The sequence below is a fragment of the Sus scrofa genome, chromosome 5, assembly GCF_054392235.1.
Source record: "Sus scrofa isolate SSC_HxYL_T2T_F1_AM1 chromosome 5, Sscrofa_HxYL_maternal_Yorkshire_Landrace_v2.0, whole genome shotgun sequence".
NCBI classification, from domain to species: domain Eukaryota; kingdom Metazoa; phylum Chordata; class Mammalia; order Artiodactyla; family Suidae; genus Sus; species Sus scrofa.
In genome coordinates this window covers 52,873,520-52,891,060 of record NC_139387.1, presented here as the reverse complement: position 1 = coordinate 52,891,060, position 17,541 = coordinate 52,873,520, and the positions used below count along the sequence as shown (strand labels likewise).

Here is a 17,541-nt window from a genome sequence, read left to right as displayed (position 1 = left end):
TGTGTCCCCAGTTAGAGTATTGGAGAGGTGTCATACTAGATTAGAAAATGATTACCAAGGAGGAGAGAGGAGAAATCATTTACTTAATTTTTCCCTCTATCTTCATTTCAATTATTCATTTTATGCCATTCATTTTATGCATGCCATCATGATATGAGATAAATTACATATATTATCTACTGTCTGACAGTCTTTAACAATTCTGAAATTTTTAAAAATATTTAAATGGATATTCAGCTCTTAGAAGGGGAGGAAAAGTTACCTCGTTTTCTTACACCCTCTTATTAACTCTTGCACATTTTTTTATGGTCACATCTGTGGCATGTGGAAGTTCCTAGGCTGCTATTGAGTCCAAGCCATTCTATGGCAATGCCAGATCCTTTAACCCACTGCAGCAGGCTTGGGATCAAACTTGAGCCTCCACAGTGACATGAGCCACTGCAGTACAATTCTTAACTCACTGCACCATGTCAGGAACTCCCACAAATCTGCATTTAATAAGGTTTACTTCATTGCTATTTTTTAAATTAATTAATTAATTTATTTATTTATTTATTCATTGTCTTTTCACAGCCACACCCATGGCATATGGAGGTTCCCAGGCTAGGGGTCGAATCAGAGCTGTAGCTGCCAGCCTACACCACAGCCACAGCAATGCCAGATCTGAGCCACGTCTGCGACCTACACCACAGCTCATGGCAGTGCCGGATCCTTAACCCACCGAGTGAGGCCAGGGATCGAACCTGCAACCTCATGGTTCCTAGTTGGATTCTTTTCTGCTGTGCCATTACTGGAAACTCCTCCATGACGGGAATTCCTCTTCATTGCTATTTTTTAAATTAAATTTTCTGTCGAAGAGGTAAGTCTTGGTGTATGTGTGTGTGTATGTATATATATGCACACACATAATATATATATATATAAATGTATATATATGTATATCATATACATAATATATTGTGTGTGTGTGTATGTAATTACTTCCTCAGTAGCAAAGGAAATCCCCAATTTGGTTCATGGTTTAATCTTAAAGCTCTTTGTCAATCACCTACATGTTTCTCATTTAATTGAGACCCAGGCTTTTCAAACTTAGAAAATTACCTACTTTCTTTAAAATTCTTGATTTTGTGCTTTCTTTAAAAATCTCTTTGGATATTTCCTCTTTCCCTTTCTATCTTTCCCTGGTTCCACAGGTGCTACATAACACAGTGGTTGGTAGAATTTAGTCAACAGATGGATAATATGGCAATGGAGCTAACTTTGGTGTCTGGAAAGAGGTTTTAGTTTTGGGGGATCAAGAGGCGGTCTTTTACATTATATATACACAGAGTTTAGGGAAAGTCTTAACCTGTGTAACTGTACAACTGTGGTTAATTTGGATAGGAGGTGTTAACCAAACATTGGGACTAAATCAAAAGTATCTGTTTTATGATTATTTTTGTAAGACCCAGAATAACATTTAGAACTCTTGAGTTTGTCTGCATGTTTTATATAACCTTTTTTTTTTTTTTTGGTGCTTCCTCACTTTACTCCTGCATTCTCTCATATGCAAGGTGATCTTGTCATCAAACTTCTAGTAAACTCAATCCCTGATAATTTTTAAACAACTATTCAACAATATTGGTAAAATATACTATGCACATACTCAGATTATAGGATATTTGATAAATTTTGTTACATATGAAAATAATTAAAATAGTCTTCAAAATTAAAACTGAATTGACTATGCTCATTTTCCTCTTATTTTCCCTTGGCTGAAATGTTTTCCCAGCTGTTTCATGAATCCAGAATTCTTTGCCTGAGAATTTTAGATTATTTGGAGATGAATTTCTAAGAAAACATTGAAGTGGGAAAGAAGTATTGGCCCTTCCATATGATTAGGGGTAAAAGTTTTGAAACCTTGGAACATGGAGGGCTTGCCTGTCCTAGGAATTGCTGATATAGATGGTTAGCATTGTTCAACAGTGCCCCCTTCTGGTAAGAATACAGATGTCAAAAATGAATTTCTGTGGAGAGTTCTTTGAAAGGAAAAAGGGAAAGGTAACGGGTTTTCTTTTTTAGAAGTATTGAACTTCTGATAAGAAATAAATTAGAAGTAATTTTTATTCTCTTTTTTAAAGTTTTATATTAAGGAGCTATGTCTAGATTTTCCAGCTTCAGTTATCACAGGAAGATAGGGCTTCTCTTTTCCTTTTTCCCCTTCAGCCGCACCTGTGGCATATTGAAGTTCCTGGGCCAGGGGTGGAATGTGACCTGCAGCTGCAACCTACGCTACAGTTGTGGCAATGCTGGATCCTTAACCTGCTGCACTGGGCTGGGGCTTGAACCCACACCACCTCAGAGACAACCCCAGATCATTAACCCACTGCACCACAGAGGGAACTCCAAGATAGGACTTCTTTCTGATTAGAAATTTACTTCATATTTGTAGTGTTTCCACAATGGATAATTGAGATCCAAGCTGCATCTGTAACCTACACCACAGCTCATAGCAACGCCGGATCCTTAACCCACTGAGCGAGGCCAGGGATCAAACCTACAACCTCATGGTTCCTAGTCAGATTTGTTTCCACTGTGCCACAACAGGAACTCCTGTGAAAATATTTTTTAGGAATATCCACCTATCACTGAAAAGGCCCTAAAAGAAAATGGCTTTCCTGAAGAAAATTTCTCTGGATTATTTTAGAAAGAGTTTATATAGTGACTTGTAGTCTAGGAGTAGTTGCTCAGTGATAGTAAGTAATTAGCTACCTTTCTTAAAAATATAATCACCTTTCCTTTTCATAGTCCCATCACTTTAGGACAGAGGCATTGGGAACTTAAAGCAGGTTTCAAATGGAAAAAAGCTTTGGTTCTCAAGGAGATAACATTCCTTTTGTCTGATCTAATTCATCCAGCTTTAACCCAGAAACTATTGACTAACAATTTCCAAGCTGCTCTTTGGTATGATAATTGTGTACAGCTTTCCTAATGTATTTCCTTGTTTCTTTTTGGACAGGGACTAATGCAGGAAATCAATGATTTGAGGTTAAGAGTCAGTGAAATGGACACTGAAAAACTTCAGTATGAAAAAAAGCTGAAATCTACTAAAGTAAGTTTCCTCAATGGCAAACATTTTTGAAATCTACATTTTATTTTATTTTATTTTATTTTGCTTTTTTTTTTTAGGGCTGCACCCTCAGCATATGGAGGTTCCCAGGTTAGGGGTCCAATCAGAGCTACAACTGCCAAGCTACACCAGAGCCACAGCAATGCAGGATCCAAGCCGCATCTGCCACTGACACCACAGCTCACGGCAATGCTGGATCCTTAACCCATTGAGCGAGGCCAGGGATCGAAACCTCAACCTCATGGTTCGTAGTCAGATTCATTTCCGCTGCACCGCAACAGGAACTCCATCAGTGGCAAACATTTTTAAACAAATGACTCCACTCTTCATTTATGATCAATAATAGAAACAAATATGTTTTCTACTTAGTATATGATAAAGAAGGCATTTTACAAGTGAATGAAGTTTTTGTCCAAGCTGGAGACCATCTTGAGTTTAAATACTGCCACTCTGAATAAAAAGCAGGGTTTAACTTACCTAATAGAACACAACCTGTCATTTCTCTTAATTACCTAACCTCCTTTATGAACTGATACTGCTTTCTTGGTGACTTAGCTTGTCTTTTTCTATCTATAGTTTTCTTTCACTCCTCTGTCTCTCTCCCAGTCTTTAATGGCAAAACTTTCTAGCATGAAAATCAAGGTGGGTCAGATGCAGTATGAAAAGCAGCGGATGGAACAAAAGTGGGAGTCACTAAAGGTGTAGTAGACCTTGGGTAATGGGGTCCATGATCTGTTGCTTTTCTGGCTTGTGTCGTTTTGCTGTGATGGTGTTTTTAGTGGTGTGTGCATTCATTGTGTGTGTGTGTCCTCTGTGTTTTAAAAATATGTTTAAGGCTGATTAAAGGGACAAGGTGATCCCTAACCATATGAGATAGTGAAAAGCCATAAAGAGGTAAAAGTATTCGCTTATACATTAAATCTCACTCCTTTAGACTGTGTAAGATCCAAGCATGGTAAAAATTATTGCAGAAGTTTACCTATGAAAGAACTCCATTTTGTATCAGTAGTAGACCCTGCTTTTTCCCGTGAGGACTTTCTCAAAGGTAAATGCGTTCAGCAGTTCTGTCGTGACAGTGAGCAGAAGGTACTGCTTAGAAGAAGCACAGTGCAACTGAAAATGTCTTGTATTTGGTGTCCATTCCTACCATAAGTAAAAACTATAGGACCAATTTCTTAGCTCCATTAGAGAACATCTTCTAATTCTAGATCTAACAAATATCTTTAGAGACTGAATATAAAATGTGTGATTGAAAATAAAAGTGCACTTATTAGCACTGCATAGCTTTATTTCCTGTGTGTCAGCAAAACTTAAATTTCCTAAAGCTAATTCTTTTTTGTCTTTTTTTGCTATTTCTTGGGCCGCTCCCGCGGCATATGGAGGTTCCCAGGCTAGGGGTCGAATCGGAGCTGTAGCTGCCAGCCTACGCCAGAGCCACAGCAACGCGGGATCCAAGCTGCATCTGCAACCTACACCACAGCTCACAGCAACGCTGGATTGTTAACCCACTGAGCAAGGGCAGGGACCGAACCCGCAACCTCATGGTTCCTAGTCGGATTCATTAACCACTGCGCCACGACAGGAACTCCCTAAAGCTAATTCTTTACCAAAATGAACCTGAAATGAACATTAGTAAATACAGCACTGGACCTGGTATCTTAAATAGTTGCGTAGTTTAAAAATAAAGTTTTAAAATCTGTTTCTCTCCATTGTGGGAGGAGATTTTCATCTTTTCTCTTTGTGATGAGGACAAATTATTTAGTCCCATAATTTGGCTAAAGTCGTTCATCACCTACTACCTTACCTTCTAATTAAGCTCTATCTCATGCAGGGAATGAGTGCCATCTTGAAATGCCAAATAAATGTCAAGCAAGTCTTAATATACTATTTTCCAATTTGCATTTCGTTTCGCTTTTATGACACTAAGCATCTAATTTGATTATCTTCCTTGATTAACTTAGACTTTTTATTTAACATAAGATTTAAATCTTAGGGCTACCCTAGTCCTAATTACACTTTAAAAGATTTACTTTTAACTTGGTCATAAAGAAGCTTGAAATAATTATACCATAATTATTATAAATTAGACGTTTAGTAATTGTCTTGCTTCCTGTTTATCATTGCCACTGTCTGATTTCTGAAGTTTGCGTCTTAATTCTTGTAGTTTTTGTTTGTTTCGTTCATAAAAACTCCTAATTAATTTAAGAGCTAACAGACTCTCTGAGTCTTCCCTTCTGGTCATAATGAATTTCCTTTTTTAATGAATATATCATTCATAGGAGGAACTAGCATCGCTAAAAGAACAGCTGGAAGAAAAGGAATCTGAAGTTAAAAGGCTACAGGAAAAATTAGTTTGCAAGATGAAAGGAGAAGGAATTGAAATTCTTGATCGAGGTAAGAATAGGTATTTAACATTTGTTATCTTATTTTGTTAAAATTGTCCAAGATCTATAAAAGAAACTGAAGTTAGATGATGTATAATATTAGCATCAAAGAGAGAGAAGAGTAGCATAGACGCCTCTTGGTCCAGGACCCCAAGCCCTCCTCTGAGACTCTTTACTCTGCTTGGACATCTGTTAACTTCCTCTTGAGCAGCTGGAAGAGGGCACCTCTCTACTTTAGTGGGTATTTTATTTTATTTTATTTTTTGGCCATGTATGTGGCACAAGGAAGTTCCCAGACCAGGGATGGAACCCACGCCACAGCAATGACCCAAGCCACAACAATGACAATACCAGGTCCTTAACCACTAGGCCACCAGGGAACTCCAGTGGGTATTTTATTTTAAATTACTATCTGGTAAATTCGCATCATGAGAGAATTCTTGTCCAAATTGCGATACAAGGGAATGTCAAAAAGGATTAAAAGGAACAAAAACAATGTCCCAAGATCATTTCCCTCTGAACTTAATAAACTAAAACATTTAGGAACCTTGCCGGCTGTTTTTGAGAGGAGCTGGGGAAAGGCTCTGTACCTTGGAAAGTTAATCAGCATTTCTTTTTGTACCCTCAACCTTCTAGAAAACAAAATAGGTTATTTCTATTTTAGGAAAAGTATGTTAACTTATTAAAACAAACTGTTTTCATAAGTTGAGGAAGTTTTTCCTGGATGTTATATGGACTTTAATTTTTCATAAATTTAGGTTATAACTGGCAGAAAATAACTTGAAATGTGGAGTTTTTTAAATTCAGAAATAGGAATATGTTGTAACATCTGACAACATCAGGTCAAGTTTAACCTTTCTTTGTTCTTGCAAATGATGTGGCAAAAGCACCTTCCAACTCACTCAAAACAGAACAAATTGCAGTTAGTGTAGCCTTGGGACATTTTTATCTATTATGTGAACATGGTAACACTATTGTCTGTACAGTGAGGGGCTTGGATGGGATCACCTCTGGAGTCTTCTTGGCTCTAGAATACCCTGGCTTTCTGTACCTGTAGGTTATCACAATTCCCTCAGAAATCTCAATTCATCAAATATTGAAGGCAATGGACGTTTCCCCTTTATTTTGGCATATGTCGAATGCATGTTCTTAAGGGACATTCAGAGGCAGGTCATGCTTTCAGAACTTTAAGGAAAAAAAATGGAATCATAGGACTTGTGAGTTAGAGAGTATGTGAGAGTAGTGCCACCCAAGCTCAGATCTGAGGACTAGCACTGGTCTGTGAACCGCTTGTTAGCAGTTCACAGCCAGGTAAATGCAGACATTGAGAGCTTGTATTTAGAAACTTCATGGAATCTGATGTTGACACAACATCTCACTGCATAATCCGTGGACTTACCTCCTTGGACAGGAGAGAGACCATTTCAGTGTTGCTAAACTTGAGTGATGAGATGACTCTGCCAGAAGCATGTTCAGCAGGGTCACGTATGGGTCTGTAACAGAAATGTGAAAAACAGCCAATGCAACATTAGCTGGTTTTTCATCGCAGTTAGTGTAAGAAGCACTTGTACTCCAAAGGCCCAATTTTAATATGAGAAAATCAAGGTTCAGAAAGGGTAGTAATTCAAATTTAGATTTTCTGGTCAGTAACACCAGGCTTTCTTTCTAACCTCACAGAGAGCATACTGTATTGTGGTACCAGTCCTAAAGTCATAAAATAATGCTTCCTATTCAGTCTTTATAAGGTTAGAGTCTCTTTATTTTAGGTAAGAAGAGTCTAAATGATAGCGCTTTTAAGCTATTACCTATTGTCGTAATGTATGCTAACTTCCAATTCGATGGGTTTTCCCGCACAGATGAAAATTTTAAAAAGAAGCTCAAAGACAAAAGTAAGGTTTTTGGTGTATTTCCATCAGCCTTGACATTCACCAAAAGTACCACTTGGACTGTTCTTTGCATGTTTTTTAAAAAGCATTTCTCTCACCAAAGACATAAAGTTGCTTCATCAATAAGCTCCCCATTTCTTCAGAGTTTATAAAACAGAGGGCAAACGAACAAATGGTAAAAACAAGGAGTGAAAGACTATTTTGCAGACTGTACCTGACTCAGCCATTTTGCGATGCAAGATACAGCAGGGCGCCCAGTGATGGAAGTGAGAAAGTGTTTTCTCTGTGACCAGGGGATACAGGGTTGGAGGAGAAAATAATATTTATACTCCTAAGGAAACCTGCTATTTTAAGGTGGACCACGGTTGAAGATTATTTTGAACTTGCTTTTGCTTTCCAATGTTTTGTAGCCCACTTTTCACCCAAATCTACATTAGGGGCTTTTGTAAACATACCCTCTTGTATTACCGAGGCTGCCTGACAGATTATCTAATGTAGCATAAAGTAAAGCCTTAGTAGGCTCTTTCCTCCAGATGTTAAATTCTGAAGGGAACTTGCCTTTAAAAAAAAAAGGAAGAAAGAAAAGAAAAAAGAAAAGCAGTTTCTACAGAGTATATCTTAATCGAAGATGTTTTATTGGTGCTAAATGATGTACCACTGTTTTAAAATTTACTTTCAGTAGTTTGTTTTTTTTTCTTAAAAGGAGACAACTTTAGCTTGAACTTTTTTCTCTGTTTCAATTTTTTAAATGTGTGATTTCATTTTAGGTTGGCTTTCTATGTTTAAAAATTTTTCTTTTAACCACAGCATATGGAGTTCCCAAATGAGAGGTCACATCTGAGAGCCACAGTGGCAGCCTACGGGCCACAGCTGCAGCAACGTCAGATCCTTAACCCATAGTATCAGGCTGGGGATCGAACCTGCATCCCAGTGCTCCAGAGATGCTGCTGATCCCTTTGTAACACAGAAGGAACTCCTAAAATATTTATTTTTATTCTTAAAGTAACATGCTTTTGTATATTTGCATATCACATTTTGAGGAGAATCCCATTCACCTTACTTTGGCCTTTGTATTTTAAAATAGTTTTGGAAATGAAGTTTATAGATGAAGCAAAGTCCTTGTTATCCTCTGTATGGAACCTACAGCCAGCTTCATAGCATGATCACCCATGTAAGCATCACGTTCCACCAGGCCCTTGCCATTCATGTTACGTCTTGATTATAACTGAACATCATTTTCTCTGCTCTTGTCTCATATACACTGGACATTGCTTTCACCTGCTTTATAGGTATCTTCTTTGAAAACTCCATGTTTTTACTGTCACATCACTGAAATTTCATCTTCAGTGTTCTCATGAGGGTTTTGTTCTTGCTTTTGAGAGAGGGTTGTTGTTTCCTCTCTGGAATGATGACTCTTGAGGTGAGATGGAAAGCGTTCATTTTTCAGATTTTCCCCAAGAGAATATAAGTGATAAACATGCCTTTGAAAACAATCAGAACAAATTATTAACATCTTTCCCTTAAACCATTTCGATCTGAAGAGTCAGTAGCTTCTTGTTGTCGCATGTATACACTTAACTGGCTTCTGATTTGATGTTCTGATATTTCAGATATTGAAGTACAAAAAATGAAAAAGGCCGTGGAGTCTCTGATGGCAGCAAATGAAGAAAAGGTATCTAGATGAAATTTAAGTATTTATTTGCACGCGCTATAACATCATTTTGATCACTCCATGCATTTTCGTCAGATGTCCCCGTTGGAAAGAACATCCCCTAAACACAACTGACATTAAGGGGCAAGCGTTTCTCCCTTCCTGCCCAAGTGGGCCTGCTTGGGGGACGGGGTTGCAGACATGCTTGTGCTGTGGGCACAGGAATGGGGATGAACAGCACTGACTCCACTGAGAATCCACCCCTCCTGCCCACGGCCTTGAATTTTGAAAATGATCAGCTCTTTATGTTCAGGTGACAAATGAAAGGATACAGTCCACAGTACATCTTTTCTGTGGTCCCAGGAAATTCTGGGCTGCCATATGAATGCTGAAGGAGGTCTCCATGGCAGCTGTAGCCCCATGATCACATTGATTTTCTTTTCTGTGAACGTGTTATTGCCTTCACATTCCTGGCCTCTTTCACATCTGGGATTGTCTCTGCTTTCTGACTGGTGAGATACCAGGAAAAAAGGAACAGGCACCAGGAAACCGAGGATGGCCCTAGACACTTTGTTTTAGCTAAGCTAGCCTAATGCCAAGCCTCCAGGAGTGCTTCTCCTCCAGCTGTTGCTTCTTCTCACTTCATCCTGCTAAGAGCAGGAATGCAGAGAGCCTACTAAGGAATCATGTTTCTTCATGGCCTCCTTGACCAGCCAGGGCCACACAAATGGGTTCAGCGTCCCTGACCAGCAGGCCACACAAAACAGGTTCAACTCCTGCCATTGGAACTGTTCCCCCCTCGTGTCCCTTAGCGACTGGAACAAGGAGATGCTTGCCCAAGAAAAGTCATTTCAAGGAAGTGAAAAACTAGGAAAATGCTAAAAAACTCCATCTTGATCTTTTTCCCTCTTCATAAATTTCTTTCTCTTAATCCCGCCTACTCTGTTTGTTTATTTTTGCCTTTGGTTCTCTTTGTTCTTTATTCCGCAGAAATAAACTCATTCTCCTACCCCCCCACCCCCCCACAGTGGTTTCTTTTTGCTAGTCTTTCCCACATCAAATTAAAAGAAAAGTCATTAACAAGCTGCTCACATAAATATAATTTGAAAACAAAACCACTGAAATTCATTTTGTTTTCATTGCTCTCTCTCAAAAAGCAGCAATAACAAACAAAACTACTCGTGTTGAATGAGGGCTTACTGGGTGCTCAAATTTCTATAGGATCACCAAGAATGACGTAACTTCTTGGTGTAACAAGAAGGCTTGAAAGAGGACATATTTGGGCAAATTCCAAGGAGGAGCAAGAGTCATTAATCAGGAAAATGAATGATTCTGGGCAAAGGATCCATGAGTGAAAACATGTCTCAAAACCAAGGCTTGAAACAACCGAGTGCATGCTGGGAACATTCTGGAGTGTGAGACATAGGTGGAGGGCGTGGGTATATGAGGACGTGCTATGGTGAGGATCCAGCATCACCATAAGCTGTGGTGTAGGTTACAGATGCAGCTAGGACCTAGAGTTGCTGTGGCTGTGGTGTAGGCCTGCAGCTGCAGCTCCAACTTGACCCTTAGCCTGGGACCTTCCATATGCCACAGGTGCAGCCTTTTAAAACAAAGAAAGAAAAAGGATGGAAAGTATCTAGTGTGTTCAGTAAAGAGAAGGTCACTGATGACTAGTTGAATCAACTTTGGTGGAGTGTTTTCAGGAGGGAAAAGCTGGATGGTGATTAATGACGGCTGGTCAAGATAGCAAGCTTAGATCTTTCAAGCTCTGGCTTAGAGAGGAGAGTAATTAAAGTTAATGTTGGGGTTTATTGTTGGTTTTGTATCTTATTACCTTGTTTTTTAAAGATGGTAGCTGAAGGATAGCATCTTTAAATTTGGAGATGCTTTATCTCTGATGTAAGTAGGAAAAATACTCTAGACATTACCCTTTGTACTAAAGTTTAGAAGTATTCTTTGAATAATGTAAATAATTCACATCTACTTATTCTTTGTGTCATAATTACCTTTACGGTTTTAAAACCAAAATATTGAAGATGATAATCTATTTCATTAATAGGATCGGAAAATAGAAGATCTTCGACAGTGCCTGAACAGGTACAAGAAGATGCAAGACACAGTGGTGCAGGCCCAAGGTCAGAAAGGTAGTAGCTCTAAAGGCTTTTCTGCTTCACTTGTTTTTAAGTGGCTCTGAACTTTTTATGTATGGCCTCAATTTCTTTCATGAAGTGTATCCATTATATCAAATTAAATAGCTCATTCATTCATTCAGCGGTATTAGTAGGCATCTGTTCCCTGCCAGGATGTGTAGGCTGATACATTGTTGGTTGGTTGCTCAAGGAGAGCCTCTCCAAGGAGGTGATTAGATCTCATTCCAGAGAGAGAAGGGGCTGGGGGGTGGGGGTGAGGGGGGCAGCACATGCAAGAGCTTCAGGGGAAAAAGACTTTTGGTGTGTTTATAGCACAGGGAACTCTATTCAATATTCTATAATAACCTGTATGGGAAAAGAATCTAAAAAAGAATGGATTCGTGTATATGTATCACTGGATTGCTTTGCTGTACACCTGAAACTAACATTAACATTGTAAATCAACTATACTCCAATATCAGATAAAAATTTAAAAAGAAAGAAGAATCAAGGAAGAGCAGATTAATTTCTGTCATTAGACTACATTGAGAAACGGGGTGAAATTCAGAGAATTGCACTAGCATGATCACTTCTGGCATTTTTCACATAATTCTTTCTGAACTTTTTTCTATACATATAAACATATAGTTAAAAGAGATACTTTTTAACCATATATAGCAGGATAGAATTTTATAAACCTTAGAAAATTAGGTCCTATCCCATTGCAGAGTTATGCAAACAGTGATTTTTCACTGGGATTTATATTTATTTAGGTAATCCTCAGGCAATTTGAAGAATATCTAAATTCTAATAAAAATTAGAGTAAAAATCTAATAAAACCTAAATTAAGAAGTTATGTCTAATTAGCACTTTAAACAAGTGTCTGATTTGCCATTTAGTATTACTCCGAGAACAGTTGGAAGGACCATTCTGTTTTTAAACAAAGACTATCTGGCACTGTTGTTCAGCACTTAATCCTTTTTATTTTTTATTTTTTTGTCTTTCTGCCTTTTCTAGGGCCGCTCCCTCTGCATATGGAGGTTCGCAGGCTAGGGGTCTAATCAGAGCTGTAGCCACTGGCCTATACCACAGCCACAGCAACATGGGATCCGAGCCAGTCTGTGACCCACACCACAACTCACAGCAACGCTGGATCCTTAATCCACTGAGCAAGGCCAGGGGTCGAACCCTCAGCCTCATGGTTCCTAGTCAGATTCGTTAACCACTGTACCACGACGGGGACTCCAGCTCTTAATTCTTTTCATTTCTAGAGTTTTGAAAAACTCTCAGAGTTGCTGCTTTGCTGATTGTGCAGTTGGTTTTCTCCACTTATTTTTTTCTGCTTTAAAATGAAATGAGTGGCATAAAAAGATCCTCTCAAGGGATCAAAAGGTCGTCTATCCCTTTTACTTTTCCACATTTTTTTCCGAGAGTGCGGTAGTAACGGAGGGTTTTTTTTATTATTATAGTTGATTTACAATGTTCTGCCAATTTCTGCTGTACAGCATAGTGACCCAATTTTACACACACACACACACACACACACACATCTTTTTCTCACATTATCCTCAAATGGAGTTGTTTAAATGGTGATTTTGTTGCTGTTCAGAATCATTTTCATTGTGCGACTGATATTCCTCTGCTGGGTTATTTCCAAACTGAAATTTATAAAGCCCCAAATGTTGACACAAAATTACGACAGGGTTGTTGGACTAAGGTTAACTTTTTTTGTTTTATTTTGTTTTTTAGGGCTGCACCTGCGGCATATGGAAGTTTCCAGGCTAGGGGTTGAATCAGAGCTGTACCTGCCTGTCTACACCACAGCAACAGCATTGTGGGATCTGAGCCACATTTGCGATCTACACCGTGGCTCACAGCAATGCCAGATTCCTGATACACGGAGTGAGCCCAGTGATCAAACCCTCATCCTCATGGATACTAGTCAGATTTGTTTCTGCTGCACCGCAATGGAAACTCCCAACTTTTAATGTCAATGCTGTGAGTCCATGATTGTGTCTGTTAAACCTCTTTTAATTAATACCGCTCCTGGATACCCATGTGGCCTTCAGGTGCTCCCCCTTGAAGATGTTTCCTTGGCCCCATGTTGTTCTTCAGGTGAGGCCAAAAGTTGACTCTCTGATTTTTGAGGATCAGAAGAATTTTATATTCAGGATAATTGGGATTCTTAATCTTCCTCCAAAAGTGAAAAATGAAAAGCTGCTATTATCTGCTTTCTGCTTTGTTGTTCCCTAGGCCAAGATGATGACTTTGAAGATCTGCTCCCTTCCAGTTCCTTCTCCACTTTGCTGGATGTGCAGGGTTTTAGTGAGCTGGAGAAAAACCTGTCACCTACGCCAGTAATGGGATCTCCTAGTCCTGACCCATTTAACACAAGTGCTCCAGAAGAGGTATTCACAGGCTCTTACTCCTTTTTTCATGTTAAGGAGACTCTGTCGTGAGAAGTTAAAGTGCTATTGGTAACATCAAACATGTGGGTATTTTCTCACTTGGATTACTCAGTTGCTTTGTCCTGGCAATTTTTCTGACCTCCAGGTCTTTATCTGACATACATATTTTTTCCATCCCTTTAATAAATAAAACCTTGGGCAATATCACAATTGCTTACCTAATTCAGGAAAAACTTATGAATCCCTTGGGGATGGATGTCATCTTCAATATGAGATTATAATCTATTTACGGTAGAATAAGGGAGTAAGTAAAGTGGGGGTAAAGTGAGATTATATAAATTGTTTTCGGTCACTTTTAATGGTAAGTCTGAAAGATGCAAAATTTCAGTTAACATGCTGGGCATTGTGGAGCCATGTATTGCTTGGGGTACCCAAACCTGAAGTCAGCAAAATGGATTTGGTCTATACGCGTAGTTATGGCAAAACAATAAGAAGCAATTGCCCTGAAAGATACATTGATTGCTTGATCTCTTAATAAATATGGCATCTTCTTCATGGAAGATCTGATTCATGAGATCTGTAGTATTGGAAAGTTGCTTCAAAGAAGGAAATACCTTCATGTGGCCCTTCAAATTATCTTCATAAAGTTGAAATGATGGAAGAGACTACCCATTTTATAGAAGGTGGAGATGTTGGCAATAGGGAAGACCAGATCAACAGGTCTATTAGAAGGATGAACTAAGGTGTCTACCGTGATTTTTGCTTTTTAGGGCCAAACCCGCAGTATAGGAAGTTCCCAGGCTAGGGGTCAAATCGGAGCTGCAGCTACTGGCCTACACTACAGCCATAGCAACACTGGATCTGAGCCACATCTTCAACCTATACTGCAGCTCACAGCAATGCCAGATCTTTAACCCACGAGCCAGGGAGTTAAGCAAGGCCAGGGATCAAATCCACATCCTCATGGATACTAGTTGGTTTCATTACCACTGAGCCACAACAGGAACTCTAAATAACTTTTTTTTTTTTTTATGGCCAAATCTGCAGCATATGGAAGTTCCCAGGAATCAAATCTGAGCCGCAACTTCAACCCATGCCACAACTGTAGCCGTGCTAGATTACTAACCCACTGTGCTACAGCAAGACCTCCAACCATGAATATTTCTGTAATCTGGTTAGTTAATAAACAGTGACTGCTTTCAAATAGAAAAAAAAAAGGGATGGCATAAGATTTCCCCGACTTTGTTAACCTTGAAAAAAGCAACCGGAGGGGAATGAACAGTCTTAAACCCACTTACATTACTTTCACCTCAAACTGGCACCAAAATCTATTTTTGTTACCTACTGCTCACAACCCCCCAAAACTTTGTAGTTTGAATGACAACAATTCATTTTGCCAATGACTCTGTGGTTTGAGCAGGGCTCAGCGGGAACATCTTGTCTCTGCTCCTCTTGGCATTGGCTTAGGTCATCATGTGGCTGGTGGCTGGGACCTCAGCTGAGGCTCTGACTAGAATAACTGCACTTAGCTTCCTCACCGTATGGTGGCTGGGTCCCAAGAAAAGGACTAGGCAGATTTTATCACTTTTGTGACATATCTTGGAAGTCATGTAGAATCTCTTCTCCTATAGTCTCAGGCCCAGCTAGATTCAAGGAGAGGGAACATAGACCCTTTCTATTGGTGACAAGTGACAGTTTCACATTAGAAGAAGAACACGTGGAATGGAAAATACAATCTGCTCCTCCACTCACTGGCTTTAGCAATTTACATCCCTCTCTGAAGATCCCTCAGTCTCATTCCACTTAGGCATCAGCATCCAGGATCTTGTCTTCCAGATCAGGTCAAGCTGTTAATGAAACTCCTCAGGTGCATTTCTTTGGACACAGCTTCTTGAATATCATTCCATTTGATTTAAAGAACGTGGAACTCAAAGGACAGACTATTTACCCCATACACACCTGGCCTAGGGTGGTGGGACAGACATAATATAACTGCTGTAGGCACTCCCATTAAAAAAGGAACACAAGGCACACAGGTGTCACTAGTCCATAGCAATGCCAAAACCCAGCCTTGTTGCCAGTTCCTTTACTGGGGCCTAGTCTTCTGGGCTCTTGGCTTCCTTTTGGGCCATCTTTCCTTTTCTGTAAGAAGGAGCCTGTATTTGCAGGTGAGAGTTTTCTGTAAAAACATTCATATAGCTCACAAAGTCTTTATTTCTTCTCATTTTCTGCTTGCTGTGTTTCTTTCAGTCTAGTTTGGTAAAATATTTTAAACATTTGGACTCTCTTCTGAATCAATATATAATCCACTCCCTTAGATAAAAGCATATCTACAAATATCTTCATAAAAAAACCTTCTCTACCTTACGTTCCCTGTAAGGCCACTGTGGGATATCCCTTTATTGTTAGTGGGATATCTCTTTATTGTTATAGGGGTTTTTTTTTTGTTTGTTTGTTTTGTTTTGTCCTTTTGTCTTTTGAGGGCCGCATACTCAGCATAAGGAGATTTCCAGGCTAGGGGTATAATCAGAGCTGTAGCCACTGGCCTTCACCACAGCTACAGCAACGACAGATCCGAGCCACATCTGCGACCAACACCACGGCTCCCAGCAACGCCGGATCTTTAACCCACTGAGCGAGGCCAGGGATGGAACCCGCAACTTCATGGTTCCTAGTCGGATTCGTTTCAGCTGCTCCATAGCGGGAACTCCTATTTTTAGAGTTTTTGATCTTTTCAAAGAGTTCAATGAGACAGCACCACCTTGAATTTTCCTGAGTCTTGACAAAGCCATACCTGTGGCTTCATTTTAAGACCATTTTCCTGATAGTACCTGTGCTCGATCTTTGCCCTGAAATCATTTCTTAATTTTCATATCTCATGTTCTGTGAAGGGAAACTAGGAATGAAAAAGTTTGATTTTTGAACTTAAAAATATTGGCTTCTTTAAATATAGCAGTTCCTTCTTTGGTCATCTCTCTTCTAACACTTTATTATAGGTAGTAAGAATGACTTCTTTTTATATCTGTTGCTCATAGTTATGCAACAAGAATGGACAATTTGAATTGAATTCAAGAAGAACAACACTTCTCTTTTAAACGTAAGAGAGGGCTAAAATATGTCATTAACAAGAAATTCTTGGGAAAGGGAATTAGAAGGTAGTCAAAGGATACGAACTTCCCAATACAAGTAAGTGCTGGGGGAGTTCCCACTGTGATGCAGTGGATTAATGATCCGGCTTGTCTCTGGAGGTGTAGGTTTGATCTTCAGCCCAGCACAGTGGGTTAAAGGATCCTACATTGCTGCTTCTTGGATTCAGTCCCTGGTCCAGGAACATTTATGTACCACAGGTGTGACCATTTAAATAAATACATAAGTACTGTGGAAAAGTACTACAGTTAACACTGCTGTATTGTATACTTGAAAGTTGCTAAGAGTAGATCCTGAAAGTTATCACAAGCAAAAAAACATTTTTTCCCTTCTTTTTTTTTTGGCATCTGTATAAGGTGATAGATGTCAACTAAACTTAACTAAGTCAAGTTATTATCCTGGACACCTAAAACTTACATGGTGGCTATACGGCAATTGTATCACTGAAAGGGAAAACAAACAAACAAACAAACAAACAAACAAAGGGATTAGTGAAGGAATAGGAAATATTTTAGAGGGAAAAATCCCTTATTAAAAATATAATAGATGAAAAAATAATAGATGATAGCCAGTGCATGTGCTGTATTTGTAGAGAGGCTGTTGTCCTAAAGGCTACACCCAGATAACCTCACATCCTTACCAAAAATGTCTTCACTGTGTGAATTGTCATTTAATGACAGATTTTTAGTTTGGAATAAGAATGATTTGAGGAGGATTGAGGGTGTTGAGTCATATCATAAAAGGCAGGAGGGTTATTTGAGGTTGGAGTTAAAGTCCTAAAGTTTGAGAGGTCAGCCTGCTAGTGTAGCTATTTTTCTTTATTT

The 17,541-nt window shown here is 39.1% G+C and overlaps 1 protein-coding gene across 50 annotated transcripts in view; it reads left to right on the top strand.

Moving 5' to 3' along the window:
- The window catches only part of PPFIBP1 (PPFIA binding protein 1), a 191,503-nt gene that overhangs the window by 145,839 nt on the left and 28,123 nt on the right, over nucleotides 1-17,541 (top strand). For 7 of the 50 annotated variants that reach the window (XM_084956471.1, XM_013997776.3, XM_021092134.2 and 4 more), the window contains 7 exons: nucleotides 2,999-3,091; nucleotides 3,716-3,808; nucleotides 5,389-5,503; nucleotides 7,350-7,382; nucleotides 8,990-9,051; nucleotides 11,093-11,177; nucleotides 13,416-13,570. In XM_084956471.1, the coding sequence (XP_084812597.1) occupies nucleotides 2,999-3,091; nucleotides 3,716-3,808; nucleotides 5,389-5,503; nucleotides 7,350-7,382; nucleotides 8,990-9,051; nucleotides 11,093-11,177; nucleotides 13,416-13,570 (636 nt within the window). The remainder of the gene's footprint in view (nucleotides 1-2,998; nucleotides 3,092-3,715; nucleotides 3,809-5,388; nucleotides 5,504-7,349; nucleotides 7,383-8,989; nucleotides 9,052-11,092; nucleotides 11,178-13,415; nucleotides 13,571-17,541) is intronic. The other 43 variants (XM_084956480.1, XM_084956479.1, XM_021092142.2 and 40 more) reach the window with 7 other exon arrangements.